Below are 24,465 nucleotides of genomic sequence, written 5' to 3' on the forward strand. Positions count from 1 at the left end.
AACCACTGTATTCAACATGTTTTTCATAGTCTTTATAATGATATATAATCTATCAAACAAGTGGGATGTCAACATCTCCCTGCAGTGATATTGCCATGCAAGTCACCTCCATTTTATCTTTTAGCACACTATTACAAAACCTCTTCAGGCCACTGATATACCTTTGGCCTATATTAATGTTAGTCACAAGCACAGCCAAAGGGACTTGGTCACAAATCACGTGACTGTGGTCTAAGCATAGTGTTGCTATATTTTTTAACTTTGTCACTCCGAGACTAAAATAATGGGCTTTTTGACTCTTGAATCTTGAGCTACAACATTATGATGACTTGGAAGTTTGATTAATATGCTATATTTTTCTTTTTATGCAGGCGAGTTCATATATATATATATATATATATATATATATCACTAAATCCGGTAGCTAGCTAGAGGTGGCTCATTGCTTATGATAAAAGGAGGAATATTGATAGAGTCTTGAGATGTTATTGAAGGTTCCAGAACAGGTGCAGAATGGGGTTTGTAAACTCAATTTTATTTTATTTTAATGAGCTCTCATCCCGTTTTTGGAGTATGCTCCCACACATTGATGGTCTTGATGATATATATGTAGTCTTGAAATACTAGTAGTCGATCTGGTTTTTCTCTTGTTTTGTCAGGCTTTATAGGATTAATTTCTTAGCAAGGTTCGCTAATAGCTAGTTTTCATCACACCAAGTGTTATTTTCCAAGGTTTCTATTGTTTTGCACTGCTTAATTAGAACCAGATATGGGCATATCCCTGCAGTGAGGGATAACAAGTATTATCTTGTGCAAATTATTTATGCCTCGCTTAAACATATGGGCCCAAGGAATGTGGTATAGTCGGTGGTCGACACATTAGTACGACCGCAATCTTGTTTTCTTCTATTCGGAAGGTATATTTGCATTCAATTTTCATTTAATATCGTTTCTGAGAATATTGAACATCCTAGGTCTGAGGAAAATCCAAGCGACAGCTCCCTGTGGCCACAGCCTTTAATAAGGTAAGCTGAAAATTCTTCAGATTATCATCATATTGATATCAAGGGACATGCTTAATTAATGGAAAATAGTGATTAAAAGTTTAATTAACTACAATTTTTTTGGTTTGTTTTTAAAATGCAGATGTTAGTCAGTAATATTATTGTCGATATATTGCTGATATGATTGTCCATAGGTCATCGTCGATAAAGTTGAATCACATGGTAATTTTAGGGCTCATTTGATAACTATTTTAATTTCTCTCATCTAAACAGGGATAAGAGATAAGACAATTGAGACGGAGGAAGTTTATTAAAATGAAATAGATAACTTCCATGTCTGGTGCCTATAACAAAAAGACACGGACACAGAATTCTAGTGTAGACTCCAAAACTTAGAAAAGGAAACGCCATAACGTTTTCATCGACGACGAAGGGAACATAAGAAACAATAGAACGCGGCGTTGTCTCAATCTCTTTTTTCATTGTCTCCATCTCCAAAAAACCCTCCACTGGTTAATTGCTATCCATCTTTCTCTTTTTAATCTCTTCCCGGCTCTCATAACATTCCCTTTCAATTCTTTTTCTCTCTCTCTCTCTCACTTTGTCCATGTCTTTCAATTTCTAATTAGCATCATGGACTCGGACCCACCATTTCACAAGGCCTACAAGACCCTTTTCGACAAAACCGCGGACAAAGCCACCGCCACCATAATCAACAGCAACAGCAACAACAAGGACCGTGAGGAGATGCTGCAGCTTGTCATCGTCGAGGAATGTGACCTGCCGCTGATCGATCTGCGGCGGTTGGAGCTCGGAGAAAGGGAAAGGGAAGAGTGCAAGTCAGAGATAGCTAGGGCTTCTCAAGATTGGGGTTTCTTTCAGGTTGTGAACCATGGGGTTTCTGGTGGGCTGCTTCAGAAGATGAAGATTGAGCAAGAGAAGGTGTTCAAGCAGTCGTTTGATAAGAAGAGTCAAGAGGACAAGTACTTGAATTTCTCTGCCGGTAGTTACCGTTGGGGAACGCCTTCAGCCACATGCCTAAGACAATTGGCTTGGTCTGAAGCGTTTCACATTCCACTCAAAGACATTTCCACCTCATCAGCAGCTGGTCTCGATTATAATCCCAGGTATATATAATTATTACTTACTAATTCACATAATTATATGTTAATTATGCGTGCTTTTTACTTGTTACAACCTCAAAACTACCGTAGGAAAATAGGAATCCACTAAAACCATAGGAACCAACGACCCAATAAACAATTGGATACTATACAGCTAGCTAGTAAGCTATACGAAGAGAAATTATTGTGTGATACAGCAATACCGCCACTCTTAAGCGGTTGCGTATGTCAATATTTTGGCATCGGTAATTTATGTTGTGTTGTTGGTTTTTTGCATATTTAGTTACCGGTTGTCCATGGAAATTGGAAAAGTTGATGAAACAGACTGCTCAGTAGCTAAGCGTCAGCTTCTGCTTCACATGCAGTCGTATAGGAACCACAAAATGAGTTGCAGAGATCTTGTGATCTCAGTCCTTGCAATTTGCAGTGAAACGTCATAGAGTGTGCAATGCATCATCTCATTTGTTCTAGATTTGTACGAACCATCCGGGACACTCTGCTAGAATTGATTCCTTGCTGTCATGGGACAAAATTACAGATAGCTATATAGCCTTGCTGTCCCAATTGGCTACCATACTTTTCCTTGTGTTGCAGAAATGTGCCAATTATTGAACTCACTCCATGTGTTGTTGATTTGTGATATCAAATCCCTGTACGTAATGCATGCATGGCCTCTCTCCCTCTCTCCCTCTCTCTGCCTCTCATTGTTTTTTCGTTTTCACCATCATCATACTCATTTATGCCACGTGGGCACTTGTGATTTTGGGTATCCAGCTCGACTATGGAACAGTTTGCTACAACAGTTTCAAGTCTGGCACTGAACTTGGCTGAAATTTTAGCCGAGAAATTGGGTCACAAGTCGACATTTTTCCAAGCAAATTGTTTGCCCAGCACGTGCTATCTCCGATTGAACCGATATCCACCATGTCCCATCCCTTCTGAGGTGTTTGGGTTGATGCCACACACTGATAGCGACTTCCTTACAATTTTGCATCAAGACCAGGTTGGAGGACTGCAGTTGGTCAAGGATGGGAGATGGATCGCGGTTAAACCTAATCCTGCGGCCCTAATCATCAACATCGGAGATTTATTTCAGGTCAAGTTTCAATTTAATTACTTATATTTTCGGTCTGACAACATAACACAAACATATATCAAGATTTCGTTTCTTAATTATGTAATATAATACAAGCCCACTTGTGTCATTTTTCTCAATATATATTATTTAACTTTGTTTTTTTGTCTAGGCATGGAGCAACAATGTGTACAAGAGTGTTCAACATCGAGTTGTCACGAATTTGGCAGTGGAACGATTCTCAACTGCATATTTCCTATGCCCTTCGTATGAGACTGTGATACAAAGCTGCCGTGAGCCTTCGGTGTATAGAAAATTCAGCTTCGGGGAGTATAGGCGGCAAGTCCAAGAGGATGTTAAAATGCTGGGTTCCAAAATAGGTCTTCCTAGGTTTGTTGTATAATTAATAATTAGGTAAGCCATTAGTACTACACAGATGAGTTTTGCTAGTACATCATTAGGGTTATCTAAATATATTTCGGGTGAGGGCAATGGAAATTAAGCTTAATCTTATATTAGGCAATGGAAATTAAGCTCGTTAATTAGTCAATTGTGATTTACTACATTGTAATTAGGGGTTTATAATTTTTATTCTGGTTTTAATCAAGGGTGTTTGTTTTAAGTATATAACAAGTTTTGTTTATCATCATTTTATTGTTTTTTTATCCAATGACATCAACCTCAAGCATTGCTAAACCCTAAGCTATAGTATATGAAGGATTGATCATTGTTGATTGAGGTTGATTAACGAAATCTTAAGAAGAAAACAAGCATATTGTAAAAGCCTTAACTCGCTCCAACTCCAAGTGCACTTTATAAATGGTACTCCATCTTATAAACCTTTTTATATTTTCAAAACAACAACTTTAATAATATATATATATATATATATACACAGTTATTCTCTTATCCGGATGTCCGCACATTATTATCGTGCGGATCCTATTGTAAACATGCAGGAAAACAGAAAGAGGTAGTACAAAATACACAGCGTCCGCACGATAATAACGTCCGGATGTCCGCATAAGAGAATTTCTGTATATATATATATATATAAATATATATACAAACAATAATTTTTTTATTATTACAAAGGAATATATACAAGTGATATTAAGAGAAAGGGAATTGAACATAGAACCTTGCGTAGGAAAGCTTTAAGAAATAGGTTTTTTTTTTTCTTTTTCTTAACATGTATCTACAATTACACGGTAAACAACATGTACCAATGTAGTATTAGTTGAATTGGCTTAGGTCTTTCGTGTACTCCCAAATGATTCTGAAAGTTCAAACTTCCATTATACGTGTGTGTGAATTTCCCCCTTTCCCTTCCTAATTTTGGCAAAAGAAAAAGTGAACAACATATTGTATTGTATTTGAAATTGAATGTCATTATTGCCAAAAACAAAAAGGAAAATAGACTCGCCAAAAAGAAAAGCAAAGTCGCGGTCAAACCGAGCCAACTCTCACACAGCGACACGTCGTTTACTCATCTATACAAAGATGAGTTTATGCAAATCCGACGGCTAAGAGTTCTTGAAATGCAGATCTGTTGACCACCTTCATATTTTTTTGTTTGTTTTTTCTGGTTGGTTTCCTCAAACACTTAAACGCAGAGTACCCTCCAATTATCGGGAAACCATTTCAGAGAAATCTAGAGCTCCGTTGGTAAAGCATGGCGCCACCGGCAGCGATTTGGTGGTTCGCGGTTGTTTCAGCTCTAATGCTGTGCCATCTCATCACTACGTCGACGGCCATCTACTGCGACGAGGACGACTGCTACGATCTCCTAGGGTCAGCTCCGCTCCTCTCCATCATAATTTTCCCTCTGCTTCCCAAATTACCCCTCTCTTGATCGCATATTTACTTGACATTTCACCTGCTTCTCTAGGGTTACGCAGAGCGCGAATTCTTCGGAGATCAAGAAAGCTTACTACAAGCTCTCCTTGAAACAGTGAGTCTGCACCCTTTTTCACTTTGTAAATAACTCTGGAATTATTAAATCAAGAGTTTTATTATTTCTTTGATATGTTGGTTTTTGATTCTCAGTCACCCGGATAAAAACCCGGATCCGGAATCGAAAAAGCTGTTTGTTAAAGTTGCCAATGCTTATGAGGTACTTGGGATCATGTAATTTTGTAGGAAATGATGCCAAATTTGGAAATTGATTCGAATGCAATTGCTATTTTAGACTTTTATTTGCTGTCATGTGCTAGTGATGATGGAGTTTAATTGCTAAATTGCAGATTCTGAAGGACGAGGCCACTCGGGAGCAGTATGATTACGCCATTGCACATCCGGAGGAGGTAAAATATATAAACAATTGAGTGAACATTGAATTAAGGGCTAAAAGTAATTTGGAAACCTTTCTATCGATTTTCGTAGACTTAAGAATTGACATTGCATGAAAGAAGAAAATTCTTGTAAGTATTATGCTGTGTTTTTCAATTTATATGGGTAATGTAAGCTTCCAGTTGTTAAGATTCCATATTCTTTGAGCTTATATATTTGTGAAAGATAATAAGGTTGCCATGTTTTCTGCTTGTTAGGTGTTTTACAATACAGCTCGCTACTATCAAGCATATTACGGTCACAAGACGGTGAGAGAGTTTTCATTGTTCAAATCATAACTTAATATTCTGTCTGGTTCAGAAACAATTCTGTGAGTTGATAGTTTAAGCTCCAATTTCATGTATTTGTTTCTAAAACTGTTTATGTGTCCGCATTCTAGGATCCTCGTGCTGTCCTGGTTGGCCTTCTTTTGATTCTTTCAGCATTTCAGTATCTAAATCAGTGGACAAGGTATAATCAGGTACTGTGGCAGATCAATATAATGTGTACATTACATTTATAAGAGTATCAAAGCAGTAATGTTTGAAATGCAGATGTCACTGTATGGCTTAAACAAGTTGCATGACATGCCTTTGGTACACGTGTCCTGACTGCTGACATCACTCCCAAATCTAGATTTTATTGTCTATCCTTATTGTATTCTTGGAGTGTACTGTATACTCTAGTGGATTCTTACAGGACTTGCTAATGCATATCATTCATGACACTTTTGAGGTTTCATGTCTCTGTAGGCTGTGGACATGGTCAAGAAGACTCCTGCTTACAAAAATAGACTACGGGCTTTGGAACTTGAGCGTAGTGGGGGGACTACAAATAAGAAGAAGAGTAACAAGCAGATGAACAAGTATGAATTCTTAGTCATTTTCAAAGAGAAATAATGAAATGCATGGTTGTAAAAAATTGATAATGTATCCATGAGGATTAATCAATTGTACATAGAATTACATTCTATGATTCTGAATTTGTTGTTAAGAAAGGCGGATGTTGTTTTCATAGGAAAGTGGAGGAAGATCTCGGCAACGAACTCGAGTTGCAGATTAAAGGAGCTGAACAGCCCTCCATGTGGGATCTTCTTGTTGTCCGCTTCGTACTCCTACCCTACACTATTGGCAAGGTATTCTGACGTTTAAAATAAGCAGTACTAACCAATAATGGCCATGGGTGTACTTTATGCTTGATATATTCCACTCGTTTTCTTGTCTACCGAGTAATGTATGGAATTGATGATTTTACATTAACTATTACTGTAATGTTAACTCTTTTTCTTGTTGATCCAGCTATTATTATGGTGTGGCTGTTGGTTCTGGAGATACAAGGTGAAACAAGCTCCATATTCATGGGATGATGCCTCCTACCTAACACAGAGATCCCTTAATGCGCCTCTTGATGCATGGAGAAATCTCGGTATATAAGTTTAAATTTCAGTGTTTTTTTCCCTTATATTGGCATTATGAATTTGGTCAAGGTTAATGGGGCTTGATATATGGATTTAACAGTGAAAGAGGGTCATTAACTTTTGATCCCATTAGATCACCGTGGGGTGAATGGGGATGGATGTCTGAGCACCAACTAGTTCATAATTTGTTTGTTTTAAGCTTTAACCATTCACCATGAACCTACACAAAACCTTCCATACAAGATGCTGCAACCTCAGATCGTAATTGATAAAGTAATTATGGTTTTGAGTTGTGAGTTCCGGACTCTGCATGCTCTCCTACACTGTCACACACACCCTAGAGTTTCTTCGTACTTATTGTTCCCTATTGTTTATTGGTTTGATTTTCAGACGACTCAAGAAAGGAAGATCTTATTCATAAACGTTTATGGGAAAAATCGAACTTGGAGAACTACCTTGCTGAGATGCGAAAAGAATCCAAGCGCAGAAGGTAGCAAATTTTGCCGTCCATGCTACCTCATGTTCTTGAAATACCGACAAGACACTTTTTGGTAAATTAGACCAATACATGGAAGAGTTAACCCATATTTTTGTTGAAATAGCTGAGTGGTGGATGGAAGGCAGGGTATTAGGACTTTAGTTGCAAATCGCTATATTAGCAAATTGTATTTTGTTGGGATTCATTATATGGATAATTTATATAACAAACACTACTACTTCGAGGTAAAATCACCGTTGAACTCATGACTTTTTAATTCCCATTTGATGCTCATTGATTGTATATGGATTAATTATTTGTGTAATAGTTGGTGTTACAACAAACGTTTGTGTAGCAATTCCGATTAGCTTGGAAGACACAGTAAGTTATAAAATAAAAAAAACAAATAAAATGAAAGCATGCAATTCCCCTACTTCGTGGATATTCAACTTGACATTGGGTATAGCCGCTCGGGTATACTATTTAAAAATGAAAAAAACATAAAACCATAGTATAGTAGGCTATACTATTTATAATTAAAAAATTAAAAATGTATATGCCTATACACGTGTCAAAAGTCGTATAGCCGCGCGGCTATATTATTTATAATTTTAAAAAATAAAAAAAAGGATGACCCGCCTAGAGCCTAGCGCCTAGCGATTAGCGTCCACGTGTCCAAAATAGTATAGCCGAGCGGCTATACTATTTATATTTTTTTATAAAATAAAAAGAGGGGGACCCGCCTAGCGCCTTGCGAATAGAAGCTCACGTGTAAAAAAAACCGTCGTATAGCCGTGCGGCTATACTATTTATAATTTTAAAAAAATAAAAAAAGGTTGGCCCGCCTAGCGCCTTTAGGCGCTAATGTGTCAAAAATAGTATAGCCGCGCGGCGATACCAATTTTTCCCCCCAAAAACGGTATAGCCGCGCGGCTATACTAGAAAACTTCCCTGTTTCTCTTTTAACCTGTAGAACCATTGGCTGGCTCCTGTTTTTGTTGGTTAACGATATGTCCTGACTCGTGGGTGTGGATTAAGCCAATTGACTACGACAATGTGCATATTTATTTTTAAATCCGTGTTTGAATCTTCCTCTCAATACCTAAATTAGTTTAAAATATCCCATTCTCAGAAAAAAAAAAGAAAAACTTGTAAGCTGGGTCAAAACGTATTTGGTCCTATGAGACCTTTTCATGACAGAGAGGGCCCGAAAAGTAGTTGGGCTTTATTAACAAAGAGCCCAACAACAAGTCATCAGTGTCATGTGATGAATTTCTAAACAGGAACTGAACACAATTTTCCGAGACCTGCCTCCAAATTTGCCAACATTCGTGCTTCTCTCTCTCAGTTCTTCTTCCCCACCGAGTCAAAATGATCTCTCTCAAGCTTCAAGCTTTTCTCACTGTTCTTCAGCTTTCCACTTCCATTGTCTTCAAGACTTGAGCAGTAAAAGCTACCCATCTCCTCGTCGCTCCTCCACATATCTCTCGCCAGTCTCATGCACCCAAACATTCACCAATGCCTCGCCTTCTGGTCCCTCCCTTACCCTTTTACCACTTTCTAATTCCCACCTATCATTTTCTTTTTACTGATGCAGATGTTTGTGTTCGCTCTGTGCAGATGGGATATTTGGTTCCTCTCAACGACAAGCTCGAGGAAGACACTTCAATCCCCAACATACCCCTCAACCAAGGTCCAAATTACATCGGCCGCCACACCACAGCTTCCCTCTCCGACAAAAGACTTAGCCGCAAGCACCTCACTCTCACTGCCTCTCCTGATGCTTCCGCCGTTTTGGCCGTGGTAATTCCGTAATTTAAACCTCCAAACCAGTCCACTGTTTAACCGAAGTAGATAGATTGCTAACGTTAATATTGCAACTGTAGGAGGGAACCAATCCCATTGTTGTTAAATCGGAGAATACTAGGAAGAAATTGTTTCCCAAAGACAATGCGACTATACACCATGGTGATGTTATAGAGCTAATTCCGGGGCATTATCTTTTCAAGTATAAGACATTGTCTGGTAACGAAAATTTAGATGCGCATGGTGTCCATAACCATAAGAGGGGTTCAAACGATAGAGGAAAGGGTGCTGAAGTTGAGGAGTTGAGCCGAAAACGGTCACGTCAGCTAGTGCCCCAAGAGAAAGGTTCCAATACAAGTTTTAAGGTGTCCTTCTTTTGATTTTAAATAGTTTGATTGATTAAACTGCTGTTGATGATTATGGAAAATGTGATTTTGAGAGGCTAACTAAATGCCCATCTTTATCGACTTTGGACTTTGAAGGCTGAGGTGGAAGGAAGCAGCTTGGGGGCTGAGAATCGTGGGAATTTGCAGTCTAAGAGAGATGGCAGTCAAGTGGAGGCCATACAGCATTTTCGTGTTCCTAATGATAAACTACCACAGACATTTCGGCTTTTGAATGTGCAAGGACTTCCCCAATGGGCAAATACCTCTTGTGTTTCTATAGGGGACGTGATTCAGGTAACCATTGTACCCTGTTGTAAGGAACAGCTTGTTGGTTCCATATGCAGTGTGCTCGATGCGGCAATTTGTTTGTGGAAGTATGTTTAAGCTTTAGCTCATGTTTTGCATGAATAGTGCACGCCTGAGGTTCATATTCAGCATGCAAACGTTCTGGAAGAAATTGATTGACTTTATGAATATTTGGTTTTGGATGGGAATTTAATTTACTTCGATTATTTATTTTTTTGTTGTAGGGGGATATTGTCGTGGCTATCCTTTCGAATTACATGGTAGACATCGATTGGTTGATACCTGGTATGTTGTTCTTGTCACCTTGATTGTGTTTCCTGTAGAAATATTTTCTGTTATGTGCATATTCTGAATCTGGTTGATGGCATATTACTTTTGTGTCATGCATAAGCTATTTCATGGTTGCATCCTTTCTATTCTTCCCTGATTGCTTCTGATTGTTTTTATTTTTCTTTCCCTCCCCACTTTAGCATGCCCAAAAATTGCAAAAGTCCCGCATGTCTTGGTTATTCATGGTGAGGGTGATGGTACACTGGATTATATGAAGGTCTGAGTCAGCTCTATTTATGCCTAATCTCTGTCTATGTTATGCTTTCTTCCGGAACCTGGACCTTAAGTTGTTACCTCTAATTTTAGAGAAAGAAGCCTGCAAATTGGATTCTACACAAACCACCATTGCCCATTTCATTTGGGACGCACCATTCCAAGGCCATGCTTCTTGTGTATCCTCGAGGAGTGAGAATTATTGTACACACAGCAAACTTAATATTTGTTGACTGGAACAACAAAAGCCAAGGTTTGTGGATGCAAGATTTTCCATGGAAAGATCAAAATAATCCAAGCAAAGGATGTGGATTTGAAAATGACTTAATTGATTATCTCAGTGCACTTAAGGTATTAATATAACAATTTATGTGGATCATTGGTTGATTTTGTTTATTGTTTTGGTTTTCTTGCCTTTTTGTTACCTTATATCTCTAGTTTCCAGATGTTTTGATTTTTAATGATGCTAATTCAAATTTAACGTAATAATCTTCATCTTGTTGGTTGACTGTCAACAGTGGCCCGAGTTTTCTGTTAATTTTCCTAACTTGGGAAGCTTCAAAATCAATCCGTCATTTTTCAAGAAGTTTGATTACAGCAATGCAGCAGTGTGTTTTCTATTCCTTGAACTTTATATGTATTGGTTTTGTTTTGTTGGGGATAGTATAACATCAAAGTTAGTATCTTCATCCGTGTGTATAATTTTCAGGTGAGGTTAATTGCATCTGTCCCTGGATATCATACGGGTACGAACATGAAAAAGTGGGGACATATGAAGCTACGCACTATTCTCCAGGAGTGCACTTTTGATAAAGAGTTTCGGAAATCTCCTCTTGCTTATCAGGTACGGGGACACAAGCGGTTGACTCATATAATGTACGATGTCAATGCTGAGTGTTTTTCTTTGATTAGGTGCAAAAATTGAGCAATGTGTTTATTCCAAGATTCTGTAACTATCGGTATAGATATATTGCATTTGATTTCTGTCCAATTTTTGGGATTCAGGACTTAGCATTTTCAATTGATTTTCATCTATTGGTCTCTTTACTTGCATAATATATAGAATGGAATAATGACTAATGCGGTAAACTTTATGCTGTCGAGTGCTTTGCTTTGTGGAATATAAAAAGAAATAGTAGTAAAGCAAATCTAATTTGGAGCTAGCTTGTTGGATCTTTGCTTTTTGCAGTTCTCCTCCCTAGGTTCTTTGGATGAGAAGTGGATGGCTGAGCTTGCGTCTTCAATGTCGTCAGGTTTATCAGACGATAGAACTCCCCTCGGTCCTGGGGAGCCACTTATAATATGGCCTACAGTAGAAGATGTCAGATGCTCTCTAGAGGTACTATCAAGTAGGTCATTGTTGTGAACCTTTTCCAATAGACCTTGTTTAATATTATATGGTCGTCTTCCATAAAGTTTCTAGGTTTTTACCATGGGCAAGAAATCCAAAAGACCTTACCTGGATAAATCTCAATAGACCTCATGTAGTTGGGTTAGGGGTATACAATTTCTTCAAAACAATTGGAATGTTGGACATATTTAAATGAAATACTATATAGGGGTAATTCAGCAATTAACTGGCAAAAGAGTCATCTGTCTATCACGTAATCTTTGAATGTGTGTTGCAGCTTAGATTCTATATTCTGCATCTTGCTTTCATTTGTGCACCTTATAAGTGAGTGCTGCTTTTTTGTGGGTTACACTCTTTGCCAGGGTTATGCGGCTGGAAATGCGGTTCCAAGTCCACTAAAGAATGTGGAGAAAGACTTCTTGAGAAAGTACTGGGCAAGATGGATGGCAAGCCATACTGGCCGCTGGTCTCTATCTCTCTCTCTCTCTCTCTCTCTCTCTAGTGAAATATTTGACCCTGAAATGCTTAGGTGGAAAATTTCTAGAAAATCTGACTAAAGAAACTGATTAATTGTTGTGCAGAAAGACCCGCACAAATATTGTCTTTTATTTTCATTTTTTTTCCATTAGACTATAAATTGATATTAACAGTTCTGCCTTTTCATTTCAGTCGTGCAATGCCACATATAAAGACATATACTCGTTACAATGGTCAGAAACTTGCGTAAGAGTTCATCTCCGACCCTATTGATTGTGTTTTTATGGGTTTATGTTTTTAGAATGTTTAGTAGCATACCCTTCATAGTCAATTTTGAGCAGTAACTGTGAATTTCTACTTTGTCCCAACAGTTGGTTCTTGCTGACTTCTGCAAATCTTAGCAAGGCTGCCTGGGGAGCTCTCCAGAAGAATAATTCACAGTTGATGATCCGTTCTTATGAGGTTAGTTTCTCAGTTGAAGATACATTGTTGTGAGGTTTACTCGAGATGTTCATCCGAGTTGGGAAATTTGTCAAGCTTTTCAAATACAAGTTACTGCAGGTCCTAAATCATACGTGGACCTAGAGGATGTCAATACATCAAACGATATATTTCAATTGAATATGTCTTTATATATATTGCCCATTCTCTACAAATTATTTGTCTTCAAGCTATACTCTGCTCCTACCAAAGCTTTGGTGCTGTATGTTTAATTCACCTTGCGTGGCTCATTACAGCTTGGAGTGCTGTTTCTACCGTTTAAAACATGCAGTTCTGGATTTTCTTGTACCAGTAATGGGGTTCCGTCAGAGGTAACAGCTACATGCTGACCGTTTTACACACACTACTTAAATACTTTATTAGTATCACACTTGAGAGATTAACATAAAGGAAGAAAATGGCACAAAAATAAAGTAGGAAGACATTAATTCCATCAAGTTTCAGGATAAACGCGGACGGCCAGAATCTTCAGAAGCATCGAGAACAACACTTGTGACTCTGAATTGGCATGGAAACAGGAATTCAGATTCATCATCTGAAGTGATCAAATTGCCTGTGCCTTATGAACTCCCTCCCCAACCATACACCATTGAAGGTCAGTGAACTTGCTGTTTCTTACATTTATACTTCCCTTCCATTCGCATATTTCATTCATCTTATGTCTTTTTATCTCATCTCCTTAGCAGATGTGCCTTGGTCTTGGGACCGGCGGTATAACAAGAAAGATGTTTATGGTCAAGTTTGGCCGCGACATGTTCAGCTCTATGCTACTCAAGGGTCATGAAGTTTTGTGTTTATTTGACTACCATGTACTTATATATTTTTCCTCAGCTCATTCTGTTTAATTTTAATTTCAAGCATATTGAGCTTTTGCGTTCCCCCTTCTTCCTTTCTAAGGCTCATAGCTGACAAAATTGCACAATTGCAGAAACAGGATTAGGCTTCAACGCTGTTTAAAAAAAATAAAGTTAAAAATTCCAAACACGTTCTTAATCTACTCACCAAACTTATACCCACCTATTTATTCCGATGATCTGCCTTAAATAAATGTAATCCAGTTTAAACATGGAACCACAAGTAATTAATTTTTTTGACTGAATAAATCTTCAAAATCACGTGTACACATATATATTTTTTATTTTTCAATTTCGAAGTTTTTGACTCTAATTTTTTGCACGACCGTCTTTAATAATATTTTAAGTGCATTTAAACTGAAATAATTTTTTTTGATACAATTAAATTTGAAATGATTTGAGTAGGGAGCGGGTGGGGAAGTAGATAACAACAGCATTGAAAGATTAAAACCTGAAAATCCGAGATTGCATAATAAATGGATAACGTTCTTTGATTCTTTCTAATTAATCCAGAATTTGAATCCTTTTACAAACAACGTGCAAATCGGATACTGTTACAACACATTTATGCCACCCTTTTTACATGCACACATATATGCATATATACACACACAAACAGAAGAAAAATTGAAAAATGGATGTGATTTTTGAGCCCCAAAGAGGAAGATCCTTCACCATTGAAGTGGGTTACTTTGACACAGTCCTGGAGATCAAAGAAAAGGTCCAGAAATACCAAGGCATTTCTGTTCCCCACCAAACCCTAGTCTTCAATGGCCAAGTCCTTGAAGACGACAAAGACGTTGCTTACTGTGAGATCCTCAACAACTCTCACATTCAACTCATCGTTGCCTCCGAATCCGAAAAACCCACCACCACCAACAACAACAACAATGTCAAGGTGGAAGACTCGTCGCCCTCCAAGAAAATCCAGCTCAACGTGAAGACCCCCACATCCAAAATGCATGTCCCTGTTGAAATGCACATAAACGACACCGTTACAAAACTAAAAGAAAAAATTCAAGCGATGGATCAAGCTGTCCCAATTGGTCGTTTGGTGCTCCATTCACTTGGCAATGAGTTGCAAGATCATCGTTCCTTACGTGATTGTGAGCTTTCAGACAATGCGGAGATCGAGGTGAGCTTGAGACCGTCCCCAACCGCAGCGGCAGCTGTGGCTTCACCGGTGGCAATGGGTGGTCCTGGGGGCGGGGGTGTGGCGGTGTCGAGGAATAAGTTGAAGCTGATGGTGTTACCCAAGTGCGGGATGAAGAAAATTCCGGTGGAAATGAACCCATCAGATAATGTAGGGGAGCTAAGAAAAGAGCTTCAGAAGTTGCACCAAAGGCTACACTTTCATTTGCCACAAGAGAGCTATTTCTTCATCTATAAGCAGAATGTGATGGAGGACGACAGGTCGTTTCGGTGGCATCAAGTTGGGCAGGGTGATACTATAGAGATTTTCAATGGGAGCGTTACCGGTGGATCCTAGATTGCTAGTTAGAACATGTTTCCTTAACTTGTCTCTTAATCTTTTTTGTGCAATTTCGATAGGTACCATGATTTTTATGCATGGGAAATAAGCAGTGATTATATGTCAAATTAATCTTAAGTATGAGTTTCCTAATCCCATCGCTTAATATTTTTTTTCCATTTTACTGCATTGAGATCATCAAAATCGTCTCTAACTTTACAAAAGAACTTGGAAGTGCATGCTTTCTTGGTGCATTTGGATTTTTAATAAAAACTTGAACATACTTAAAATAAAAGTACTTTCAACAAAAAAATGTTAATTTGCCAGGGAGGGGGGAGTATTATATTGGGTTGCCTCAAGATTGTCTCCTACGTGAATCGAATTCGGGTGCACTTGGGGAAGATTTATTTATTGTTTCACCCCTAGAACTCGAGCTCACTCTCACTGAATCATCCAGAATTCAAATTTTCTCACTTTACCACTCATTCTTCCACTCCGTCTCAAATGTTACCCCCTCTCTTCAACACCATCTCATTTTCCTGTTAAATGACCTCTCTCTCTCTCTCTCTCTCTCCCCCCAACTGAACCCTCATCGCACCCACCCCTCTCTCTTATATCTTTTATCTTCTCTCTGCCTCTCTCCTCTCCCATCCCCTCCCTAGACCCAACACCCAACGCACCTCCATTGCACCCCACCCTTTCCCTCCATATGCCTCTCTTTGTATCTCTCTCACTCTCACTTTCTCCTCCTCTCTCTTCTCTCATTTCCCCTCCTTAGACCCAATCCCCACCGCAAACCTAACCTTTCATGGAATTACAAAGAGGCACAGAGAAGAAAGAATATGGGAGGGGTTGGGGTGCGATGGGGGTTGGGGGTTGGGGATGGGATGATAGAGAGAGAGAGAGAGAGAGAGAGAGAGAGAGAGAGAGAGAGAGAGAGAGAGAGAGAGAGAGAGAGAGAGAGAGAGAGAGAGAGAGAGAGAGAGAGAAGAGAGAAGAGAGAAGAGGGGCTAAAATTATTAGAATGCCTATGTCACTTTAGCACACTTAGGGCTCGTTTGAGAGTGATTCTAGATAGGCCAGAATCACTTCTAGGGAAAAGAACCTCCCATGTGCTTCTTCATATAATCATTTTAAGTGATTTTAAGTGATTCTGGGGTGAAGCACATGGAATGTGCTTCTCCGTAAAATCACTTAAAACCACTTAAAGTGATTATATAGAGAAGTGATTCTTCACAGAAGTGTTTTTTAGTCTATCCAGAATCACTCACAAACGAGCCATTAATAGTTTTGTGGACGAAAATGGACGGAAGTAATAAAGTAAGTAAATTTTTAGCAATTTTTAGAGATTAGGAGGTATAGTAAGGAAACTTTAGTTCCAGATATTTAAGTAAGGGAAAATGCTAGAGGCACCAACTTTGGGCACCAACTCTCTAATAGAGCATGAGATCCGTTGTATTGGCAGGCTCCACTATTGAAGAATTAGTGCCCAAAATTGATGCCTTTAGCACCACCCTTAAGTAAGAGCAAGCACAAATTCCAGGAAATGAAATAGTAAATAAGCCATAATAAATAAATAAAAGATAATAATTTCCCCACTTTCATAGAACGAAGAGCCACCCACCCCACTTGAAATATAAAAATATATTTCTTTTGGCTTGACTTTAAAATGGGTAATGTTGTTTAATATATTCTTAATTAATGAAGCAAATAAAATATAACTTTGATAATCATGTTTAGTGTTTCTATACAATGAATGTTCTTGCCGCCATTTGTTTTTTGGTAACCGGTCGTAGCACATATTAATTGTATAATTCAAAGATGAATTTTCTAAATTTTAAAATTGAATTGGTGAGATAATGAAAAAGAAAAATTACGTGACGAGAAAGCAAACAGAAAAACAAATACTCCTACCGAATGATTGCGGATTAGTCGTCGTAATAATCGGGAAAACATAGGGCTAAAAAAGTAATAATAATTAATGTGGAAGATAACGCCGTGAGGGTCCCGTGACGCACCAATACAAGCCAATGATAGAGTCATTTGAGGTCATCATCGACCTCGAAATTAGCTCACCAAACGAGACTAGATACCAAACTTTGCCGTCTAAACCGCGCCAGCGGCACATCTTTTCTTACACGTGTCGCGAAATCAGTGGACCTCCTTGTCACCCCTAGTCCGTTTCCGTGACGAAGTCTCCTTCTCTTTTGCTATAAAGAAAGGCCTCCGCCTCTTCTTTACTTCACAATTGAAATTGTTTTGTTTCTCCACATTCAAAGAAATTCCCTTCAATTCTCTCGAAGCCTCTTTTTCAGCCTGTCAAGGTATTGTCTTTCTCTCCCTTCCTGTTTAATTTGTTTTAAAATTTTAGATCTAAATGCTTAGTTTGTGTTTAATTTGTTTGATCTTTGAGATTTATGATCGGTCGATTGGATCCTTATACCTTTGATAGTTTTGCATGTTTAGTTATAGTTTTTGACTATTTGGGAATGGAAATCGGAATTTGGTATGATAATTTTGCCTTGAATCTACGATCTATGTTTCTGTTTCACAAATTAGGGGTTTTTCTGTATCCTATCTCACGGATCTTGAAGTCTTTGCGATTAGATCTATTGATTTAGCGAATTAGGGATCTTTTCTGTATCCAAATTGATTTTTAAGATTTTTGATATATCGAACTTGAAACCCCTATGTCAATTTTATTTATGATGTTGTATTTTCTACTTTTTTCCTGGTAGTCTTTTGATTTTGGAATAAAAATTGTGCCATTGATATGTGTTTTATTCAATTGCTTTAATTTATGATTTATTCATTTCCAAATTAGGGCTTTTTTTTCTTTATCTGTTTGCGGATTTGCAAGTTGTTTACCGAAATTAGAACTTTTGATCTTGAAACTGTGAAACCAATGCTTATGTGATTTTGGTTCCTGTAGATGCAGATCTTCGTGAAAACCCTTACCGGCAAGACCATCACCCTTGAGGTGGAGTCATCTGACACCATCGACAACGTCAAGGCTAAGATCCAGGACAAGGAGGGCATCCCTCCAGATCAGCAGCGTCTCATCTTCGCCGGAAAGCAGCTAGAGGACGGCCGTACCCTCGCAGACTACAACATCCAGAAGGAGTCAACCCTCCATTTGGTGCTCCGTCTGCGTGGTGGTATGCAGATCTTCGTCAAGACCCTCACCGGTAAGACCATCACCCTCGAGGTCGAAAGCTCCGACACCATTGACAACGTCAAGGCCAAAATTCAAGACAAGGAAGGTATCCCCCCAGACCAGCAGAGGCTGATCTTCGCCGGCAAGCAGCTGGAGGATGGCCGTACCCTCGCAGACTACAACATCCAGAAGGAGTCAACCCTCCACTTAGTGCTTCGTCTGCGTGGTGGCATGCAGATCTTCGTCAAGACCCTCACCGGCAAGACCATCACCCTGGAGGTCGAAAGCTCCGACACCATTGACAACGTCAAGGCTAAGATTCAAGATAAGGAGGGCATCCCACCAGACCAGCAGAGGCTGATCTTTGCCGGAAAGCAGCTCGAGGATGGCCGTACCCTTGCTGACTACAACATCCAGAAGGAGTCCACTCTCCATTTAGTGCTTCGTCTCCGTGGTGGTATGCAGATTTTTGTGAAGACCCTGACAGGAAAGACCATCACTCTGGAGGTCGAGAGCTCGGACACCATTGACAATGTCAAGGCGAAGATCCAGGACAAGGAGGGTATCCCACCGGACCAGCAAAGGTTGATCTTTGCAGGGAAGCAGCTGGAGGATGGCCGTACCCTCGCTGACTACAACATCCAGAAGGAGTCCACTCTCCATTTGGTGCTTCGTCTCCGTGGTGGTATGCAGATCTTCGTGAAGACCCTGACCGGAAAGACTATCACTTTGGAGGTCGAGAGCTCGGACACCATCGACAATGTGAAGGCGAAGATCCAGGACAAGGAGGGGATCCCACCAGACCAGCAGAGGTTGATCTTTGCAGGGAAGCAGCTGGAGGACGGCCGTACTTTGGCTGACTACAATATTCAGAAGGAGTCTACCCTTCACCTTGTGCTGCGTCTGAGGGGTGGTATGCAGATCTTTGTGAAGACCTTGACTGGAAAGACCATCACTTTGGAGGTGGAGAGCTCGGACACAATCGACAACGTGAAGGCCAAGATCCAGGACAAGGAAGGTATTCCTCCAGACCAGCAGAGGTTGATCTTTGCCGGTAAGCAGTTGGAGGATGGAAGGACTCTGGCTGACTATAACATTCAGAAGGAGTCTACCCTTCACCTTGTCCTCCGTCTCCGTGGTGGTTTCTAAGAAGTGGAAGTCTCGGTTGTCACCCTGCTTGTTATGAATGTTTCGGTGGTTCCTATAAAACTATGTTTAATTGTTTTTGTTTTTTCAAGTTTCGTGGTACTGTTTCTGCCTCTTGGTGAGGCATTTCAACTAGTTTGGTTTCCTGATACTCTTATGTTTAATAAATAAATTTGTTCTTGGGTAATAATTTGATCTGTTCTTGTTGTTTGTTCGAGTTAAATCTGTTGTTTGCATGATCTATTTGCGGATGGTAAAGCTATTTGGGCAGCATAATGTGTCCTGGTTATCGTTTGCAGCGGTTGAATTATTTGTTTGTATGCATACTATTGGAATTATTTGTTTCAGAAATGTCGCGTTTTGACGAATTTGATCCGAATGATGATGTTGCTAATGATCCATCTAATATTTGGATAAAATGTTTCCTCATCTCTGCAATGCCCCTGGCCTTTCTTTCTTCTCCACCGAAACCGATGTGTAGCGTTGCCTTGAAAATGGCTTAGATTGCTTTCTGCTTTGAAGTGGTTATCTATCCACACCCAAGGCAACAGGAATGGCGAAGGGAACAGAAGATTGAAATATTAGGCTGCAGGATAACTAAAAGTAGCTATGATTAGGCTGCCAATACACTCTTCCTCTTGTGTTGATGGTAGTTTTCTTGTTGAGATGATTATTTGGTAGCTTACCTTCCGTTATCTTTTGAAAAAGTCCAATCCAATAGATGAAATAGTTTTACGCAATAAGCCACTTGGGGACTTCAAATTTCGAAGGTTTGGTTCTCATATTATACTGATACTAGTTTGCAATATCACCTCATAATATGTGAGATCAAAAAGTCCTTTCTTGCTTGTCATTGATATAAGATAACAGTCGATAGAAGCAGGATGACAGTGACAGATATACATATCGGATCTTGAGTCTAGATCCAAATGATTCTTAGCCAGCTCAGAAAACAAAATGGGTGGGCTCTCGAGTCTCTACGCATGGGACCTCTCGTCTCGTCTACGTCTAATATCTATATCCGATTTGGACGAATTGTGTGGTTTGGTTTTGCTCTTCAACTCATTGATTACTTGAAGATAAATATGTCGTTGTAGTTTTCCACAACACATTGATTGCTTGGTATCAGCTTGGATTGTGAACACACTGCTTTGGCTATCTGCTGCATCTTTGTATCCAAGATAAAGCGTCTTTTCGTTTTTATCTCTGCATTTTGTTCCATGATCAATCAAAAGTACTTATCACTCTCTTCTAATCTGAATTCTAGTAATGTAATGGGACCAAGCTATTACATTGTCAATGTCATGCGTTTTACTCTCCGTTGCATCCTGTTCCTTGTTGGTTGTCGGACAATGACACGCCCAGCTAAGCTTCAAACAGAAACCACACGTTTTCTGGAAACCAGACCAGAATGAAAGGCTCTCTTTCGTTGGTTTAACTTCAAAGACCCTCCCCCTCATGTTCCTTGTTGGTTATTTCTTGTCACGCTTCTCTCCGTACGTCAGGGATTCGGGTTAAGATACTTTTATAATTCTCCGGTCATAACTTCCATTCAACTTAGTATGTCAATGGATCCAATTTTGATCCTGTTTCGTTCTGAATCTGATCCAATCCTGACCGTGATCTGAATATGATAATCCAATTGTTAATACAAATCCGACAACTTAATATTCAAGGGTAGGCTAATTTCGAACCAGTAGTTAATATATGTAATCTGGGGTATGATTTTTGTATGTTTATATTTATATACAAACAACCATGCAAATAATGTGGTGAATTGACATCCGATAAAATAAACTGATGGTATATGGATTTATCTGTCATGCATTTGACTCGTAATATTCTTCGGATTTCCTATTCATCTACAGATGCCTACATTCAACTACCATTCTTTGCTTCTTGAGAACCATTCACCATCTATCTACTATTGGTCTCAACTCTCAAGCCTGTCTTTCCAAATATCTTAGCATTGCAAATCACTACTTAAGCGGCTCCATTGCCTCAAAGTAGCAGCACCTTATTGACTTCCTCCCCAGAATTCTATGCCAAATGGCCGACTCCGAACACTCTTCTTCCGATGACTCTTTCTCGGACTCTCAAGCCACAGGTACCTATTTGTCTCAACTGTCTGGGACAGGCACTTATGTTCTCTACTGTTTTCTTTAACGAAGGGTTTTGATTCAAACTGTTTTCCTTTCGATCTGTTTCTAGCTTGCCAAATAGGGTTTTGTGACTCTGCTTTTCAGATGTTTATTCAGATGTTTTCCTCTTTGCTATTTTCTCTCAACTATTGCAAGTTCGTTTTGAAAGAGAAAACAAAAGGCTTTCATGAACTCCTGTGCTTGATTTTGAGTTGTTTATCTCAGAGAAAAGCAGACAAGAATCTGAGCTTCAATTCTCTGAGGACGAGGAAGCACTTATTATAAGAATGTACAATCTAGTGGGAGAGAGGTTGGTTTCTTCTTCTTCTTCTTTAGCATTGTAATTTTCTTTCTGAGCACAAAACAAAGAGCTTGCTTATCCCAAACTAAGTTTTGTTTTGTTTTTTTTTTTCATTATGAATAGGTGGGCTTTGATTGCTGGGAGGATTCCCGGAAGAACAGCAGAAGAAATTGAGAAGTACTGGTCCTCTACAAACTCGACAAGTCAATAAACAATTAGGTCAATCTGTTGTCTGACTCTACCTCAACTCTCCCAAGCTTGCATTGCAGAATTTGCGGTTGGAACCGAACCAATTTGTAATATTGAACATAAGATCAATGTACAAAGTAATGTTCCAAGAGTTGCCAATCTAATAATCTTCTGCGAAATATTCCATTCTTGTCTTGGTTCTTTACTTTATTTACGTTCAAAAGAAATCTTCATTGATTTATGACCCATTTGACCCATGAGAATTGTAACCGAAAACGAATGTTTGCAAACTATATAAGACTAATCTAAAATTGTTTGATATTGCCATTTTATAACAAGTGACCACCCGTGACTCGCGAACCACAAACCATAGCCTTCAGGCCAGGATCAGGAGCCAGAGACTATGAACCATAGCATAAGATTCAGATTCCAGCAAATCAATCAATATCCAAGAAAATCTTAGTATCCAAAAACTGAAAGAAAAAGCATGTTCAGAATAAATAACTTGCATTCAAAAGCTCAGAGGTAATCATTTAGCTTAGCTTCTTTGAGTAAATTTCAATGATCAAAGAATAAAACTAAACAAAGTACATGTTATAACTAAAAGGTTAACATTCACAGCCTGAATTACAAATATGGTATGCTCTGGCTTGACGACCAGGGGTCCAGGGATGAGGGACCAAATATATGAATCAACAGTTTAGCTGTGAGTCAGCACACCAAATAGACAATGCCAACCAACAACATCTGACTTGCATTATACATTGCTTTGCTTGTAGAACTTGGTGTCGAGTACTTGCTTACCGCACATTGCGCAAACTCCTGCATAACATCACATACATTAGATTTCCAGCAATAACCAAAGATAACAAACCAGCTAGATGAACAATTAGAAATAATACCTTTGGAGTAAGCACAGGTGTGACAGTATTTGCCATCCTGGTGTACTTGCTGCTTGCAAATCATGCACTTGGTAGTTCCATAAGGAGTCCACCTACAAGCAAAACAAATGAGATTGAAGTTAACGACTTACGTGCGAGATGTGATCACATGTGATACATCACACAAACAATCTGCATCACAAACAACTCAATAAATGGCAATGGTATTGTACACATGAATCATCAACTGACATAACAACTCATTGCAACTATATGATTTAGAAGCTGTACATATGTTCTATGTCTCTGGTCTCTGCAATGACCCACACAACTCATCTATTGCAATACCTCAATTTCAAAAACCACGACGAAAAACCTCTGTTTATTCTTTATCAGGTCAAGTAAATAGAAAATTTCTTTAAGTCTAATTCCCTTCTCTATATTACCTAATCTAAAGTTTGATCGCAGTATACTCCTATAAGTTGGTAAAGAAATAAAAAAATTCATGACCGTATGACAAGAAGTAACACAAGCAAAAGTCCACATAGAAATTTGATAAAAAAAGGTGTGCTGAAATCGACCAAAAATTCTTCTTTAAATGCTAAAATCAAGTAAAAACCTCACAGAATAGACATATACAAAAACATAAAATTATAAATTAAAGAAAAAGCGAACCTTTTCTTCTTGGAGAGGAGCTTGTTCTCGTTGATTTTACGGCCACCGCCCTCGGTGGTGTTACTGGCACCTTCCTTCCACTTGTCTGGCACTATCACCTTCGAAAGCTTCTTCTCACCTATGTATTTAACAAATTCAATTAAAGAAATTCAACAAATTATCAAAAATATTATCAATCGGAATTCTTTTAGGCAAAAAGTATCAATCAGAGTTCAGAAACTGCGTCCAATCTCTATTTTTCGCCTATTTTTAAGAAAAGAAAAGAATTTTGCAGAAAGTTGATAATGAATTCGAAGAAACTTACACTTCTCGCACACCATTCTTTGTTCTTGTTCTATGAATTGCGATTTCACTCTGGAAAAGAAAAACCCTAATTGTACCTTTGGGTTTGGATTGGGAGTCTTCTGTTCGTTGGTCTCGCGTTTCAACTTACCGTTTTGGTGTTTTATTTGACACCTCGTGAATTTATTAATTGACTAATACCATCCACCGACTAAAAAAGCCATTTCAAACCGTTGGATTTGAGCTGGCTCATCTAATAGAAACTTTCGCTGATCTCGACGTTTAAAAGCTTATGACATTAAAAGATTATTTAAAAGCTAATAGGAAAGATCTTGGTTTGAGTCATAGCATTCGTGTTGTCATAGCATTCGTGTTGTGTGTGAGTTTATTATGTTATCGCTCCTTTCAATAGAAAATGTTTTTATAAAAAAAACGCTTATATGGTATATTACCAGTTATTAGTTGATTATTATTTTGTTTTTCATCCTAAAAAAATTGGGGATTTTTGTTTTGAATTAAAGAAGGAGAGAGGGTTTCATAAAGAATGAAAGAGGATAAATTGTAAATAT

At 38.7% G+C, this 24,465-nt stretch overlaps 7 protein-coding genes across 13 annotated transcripts; 6 read left to right on the forward strand and 1 right to left on the reverse strand.

Moving 5' to 3' along the window:
• The first annotated feature begins 389 nt into the window (after positions 1-389).
• Positions 390-3,836, forward strand: GA2OX8 (gibberellin 2-oxidase 8). Of its 5 annotated transcripts, none has more exons than XM_021965781.2 (6): positions 390-506; positions 975-1,025; positions 1,147-1,226; positions 1,634-2,131; positions 2,903-3,224; positions 3,376-3,836. In XM_021965781.2, exons 4-6 carry the CDS (start codon positions 1,638-1,640, stop codon positions 3,604-3,606), a joined length of 1,047 nt encoding a protein of 348 aa, XP_021821473.1. In that variant the 5' UTR covers positions 390-506; positions 975-1,025; positions 1,147-1,226; positions 1,634-1,637; the 3' UTR covers positions 3,607-3,836. The 5 variants fall into 5 exon arrangements, with proteins under 5 accessions (XP_021821473.1, XP_088107971.1, XP_021821469.1 ...); XM_088251845.1 differs by lacking the exon at positions 1,147-1,226 and adding an exon at positions 1,278-1,516; XM_021965777.2 differs by lacking the exon at positions 1,147-1,226 and having other exon boundaries at positions 390-518.
• A 941-nt stretch (positions 3,837-4,777) lies between these two features.
• Positions 4,778-7,695, forward strand: LOC110763075 (Chaperone DnaJ-domain superfamily protein). Its single transcript, XM_021965819.2, has 10 exons — positions 4,778-4,997; positions 5,095-5,157; positions 5,253-5,319; positions 5,450-5,509; positions 5,753-5,803; positions 5,935-6,015; positions 6,287-6,399; positions 6,552-6,669; positions 6,833-6,959; positions 7,342-7,695. Exons 1-10 carry the CDS (start codon positions 4,879-4,881, stop codon positions 7,443-7,445), a joined length of 903 nt encoding a protein of 300 aa, XP_021821511.2. The 5' UTR covers positions 4,778-4,878; the 3' UTR covers positions 7,446-7,695.
• Positions 7,696-8,719: 1,024 nt separating this feature from the next.
• Positions 8,720-13,683, forward strand: TDP1 (tyrosyl-DNA phosphodiesterase-like protein). Of its 3 annotated transcripts, none has more exons than XM_021965816.2 (16): positions 8,720-8,962; positions 9,050-9,232; positions 9,316-9,600; positions 9,718-9,915; positions 10,152-10,212; positions 10,398-10,474; positions 10,564-10,821; positions 10,989-11,078; positions 11,180-11,314; positions 11,660-11,809; positions 12,184-12,287; positions 12,491-12,544; positions 12,670-12,760; positions 13,036-13,110; positions 13,244-13,394; positions 13,483-13,683. In XM_021965816.2, the coding sequence occupies exons 1-16, from the start codon at positions 8,948-8,950 to the stop codon at positions 13,581-13,583; spliced, it is 2,028 nt and encodes a 675-aa protein (XP_021821508.2). In that variant the 5' UTR covers positions 8,720-8,947; the 3' UTR covers positions 13,584-13,683. The 3 variants fall into 3 exon arrangements, 2 of the variants coding, with proteins under 2 accessions (XP_021821508.2, XP_021821510.2); XM_021965818.2 differs by having other exon boundaries at positions 13,486-13,683; XR_002527673.2 differs by lacking the exons at positions 13,244-13,394; positions 13,483-13,683 and having other exon boundaries at positions 11,660-11,819; positions 13,036-13,111.
• Positions 13,684-14,287: 604 nt separating this feature from the next.
• Positions 14,288-15,142, forward strand: LOC110763076 (ubiquitin domain-containing protein 7SL RNA1-like). The gene has a single exon (XM_021965820.2). The coding sequence runs from the start codon at positions 14,288-14,290 to the stop codon at positions 15,140-15,142; it is 855 nt and encodes a 284-aa protein (XP_021821512.1).
• A 2,151-nt stretch (positions 15,143-17,293) lies between these two features.
• LOC110763093 (polyubiquitin) lies at positions 17,294-19,617 on the forward strand. The gene is made up of 2 exons (XM_021965845.2): positions 17,294-17,448; positions 18,057-19,617. The coding sequence occupies exon 2, from the start codon at positions 18,057-18,059 to the stop codon at positions 19,428-19,430; it is 1,374 nt and encodes a 457-aa protein (XP_021821537.1). The 5' UTR covers positions 17,294-17,448; the 3' UTR covers positions 19,431-19,617.
• Positions 19,618-21,264: 1,647 nt separating this feature from the next.
• Positions 21,265-22,248, forward strand: LOC110763096 (MYB-like transcription factor ETC1). The gene is made up of 3 exons (XM_021965847.2): positions 21,265-21,534; positions 21,794-21,878; positions 21,993-22,248. The coding sequence occupies exons 1-3, from the start codon at positions 21,477-21,479 to the stop codon at positions 22,078-22,080; spliced, it is 231 nt and encodes a 76-aa protein (XP_021821539.1). The 5' UTR covers positions 21,265-21,476; the 3' UTR covers positions 22,081-22,248.
• Positions 22,249-22,546: 298 nt separating this feature from the next.
• Positions 22,547-24,074, reverse strand: LOC110763095 (postsynaptic protein-like protein). Its single transcript, XM_021965846.2, has 4 exons — positions 23,919-24,074; positions 23,615-23,732; positions 22,961-23,052; positions 22,547-22,880 (listed from the first exon to the last, which is right to left on the reverse strand). Exons 1-4 carry the CDS (start codon positions 23,932-23,934, stop codon positions 22,816-22,818), a joined length of 291 nt encoding a protein of 96 aa, XP_021821538.1. The 5' UTR covers positions 23,935-24,074; the 3' UTR covers positions 22,547-22,815.
• Positions 24,075-24,465: the final 391 nt, after the last annotated feature.

This window comes from Prunus avium, chromosome 4 (genome assembly GCF_965620075.1).
Source record: "Prunus avium chromosome 4, drPruAviu1.hap1.1, whole genome shotgun sequence".
Lineage (NCBI taxonomy): Eukaryota > Viridiplantae > Streptophyta > Magnoliopsida > Rosales > Rosaceae > Prunus > Prunus avium.

Coding starts and splice junctions, on each gene's coding strand:
- GA2OX8 (XM_021965777.2), top strand. Junction 1,026..1,633: donor TGGCCACAGCCTTTAATAAG/GTAAGCTGAAAA, acceptor ATTTCTAATTAG/CATCATGGACTCGGACCCAC. Junction 2,132..2,902: donor GGTCTCGATTATAATCCCAG/GTATATATAATT, acceptor TTGGGTATCCAG/CTCGACTATGGAACAGTTTG.
- LOC110763075 (XM_021965819.2), top strand. CDS start 4,879: ATGGCGCCACCGGCAGCGATTTGGTGGTTCGCGGTTGTTTCAGCTCTA. Junction 4,998..5,094: donor GACTGCTACGATCTCCTAGG/GTCAGCTCCGCT, acceptor CTGCTTCTCTAG/GGTTACGCAGAGCGCGAATT. Junction 5,510..5,752: donor CCATTGCACATCCGGAGGAG/GTAAAATATATA, acceptor TCTGCTTGTTAG/GTGTTTTACAATACAGCTCG.
- TDP1 (XM_021965816.2), top strand. Junction 10,213..10,397: donor CATCGATTGGTTGATACCTG/GTATGTTGTTCT, acceptor TCCCCACTTTAG/CATGCCCAAAAATTGCAAAA. Junction 11,079..11,179: donor TTGATTACAGCAATGCAGCA/GTGTGTTTTCTA, acceptor TATAATTTTCAG/GTGAGGTTAATTGCATCTGT.
- LOC110763076 (XM_021965820.2), top strand. CDS start 14,288: ATGGATGTGATTTTTGAGCCCCAAAGAGGAAGATCCTTCACCATTGAA.
- LOC110763093 (XM_021965845.2), top strand. CDS start 18,057: ATGCAGATCTTCGTGAAAACCCTTACCGGCAAGACCATCACCCTTGAG.
- LOC110763096 (XM_021965847.2), top strand. CDS start 21,477: ATGGCCGACTCCGAACACTCTTCTTCCGATGACTCTTTCTCGGACTCT. Junction 21,535..21,793: donor CTCGGACTCTCAAGCCACAG/GTACCTATTTGT, acceptor TGTTTATCTCAG/AGAAAAGCAGACAAGAATCT. Junction 21,879..21,992: donor TACAATCTAGTGGGAGAGAG/GTTGGTTTCTTC, acceptor CATTATGAATAG/GTGGGCTTTGATTGCTGGGA.
- LOC110763095 (XM_021965846.2), bottom strand. Junction 23,053..23,614: donor CTCCTCTCCAAGAAGAAAAG/GTTCGCTTTTTC, acceptor TTTTGCTTGTAG/GTGGACTCCTTATGGAACTA. Junction 22,881..22,960: donor CACCTGTGCTTACTCCAAAG/GTATTATTTCTA, acceptor GATGTTATGCAG/GAGTTTGCGCAATGTGCGGT.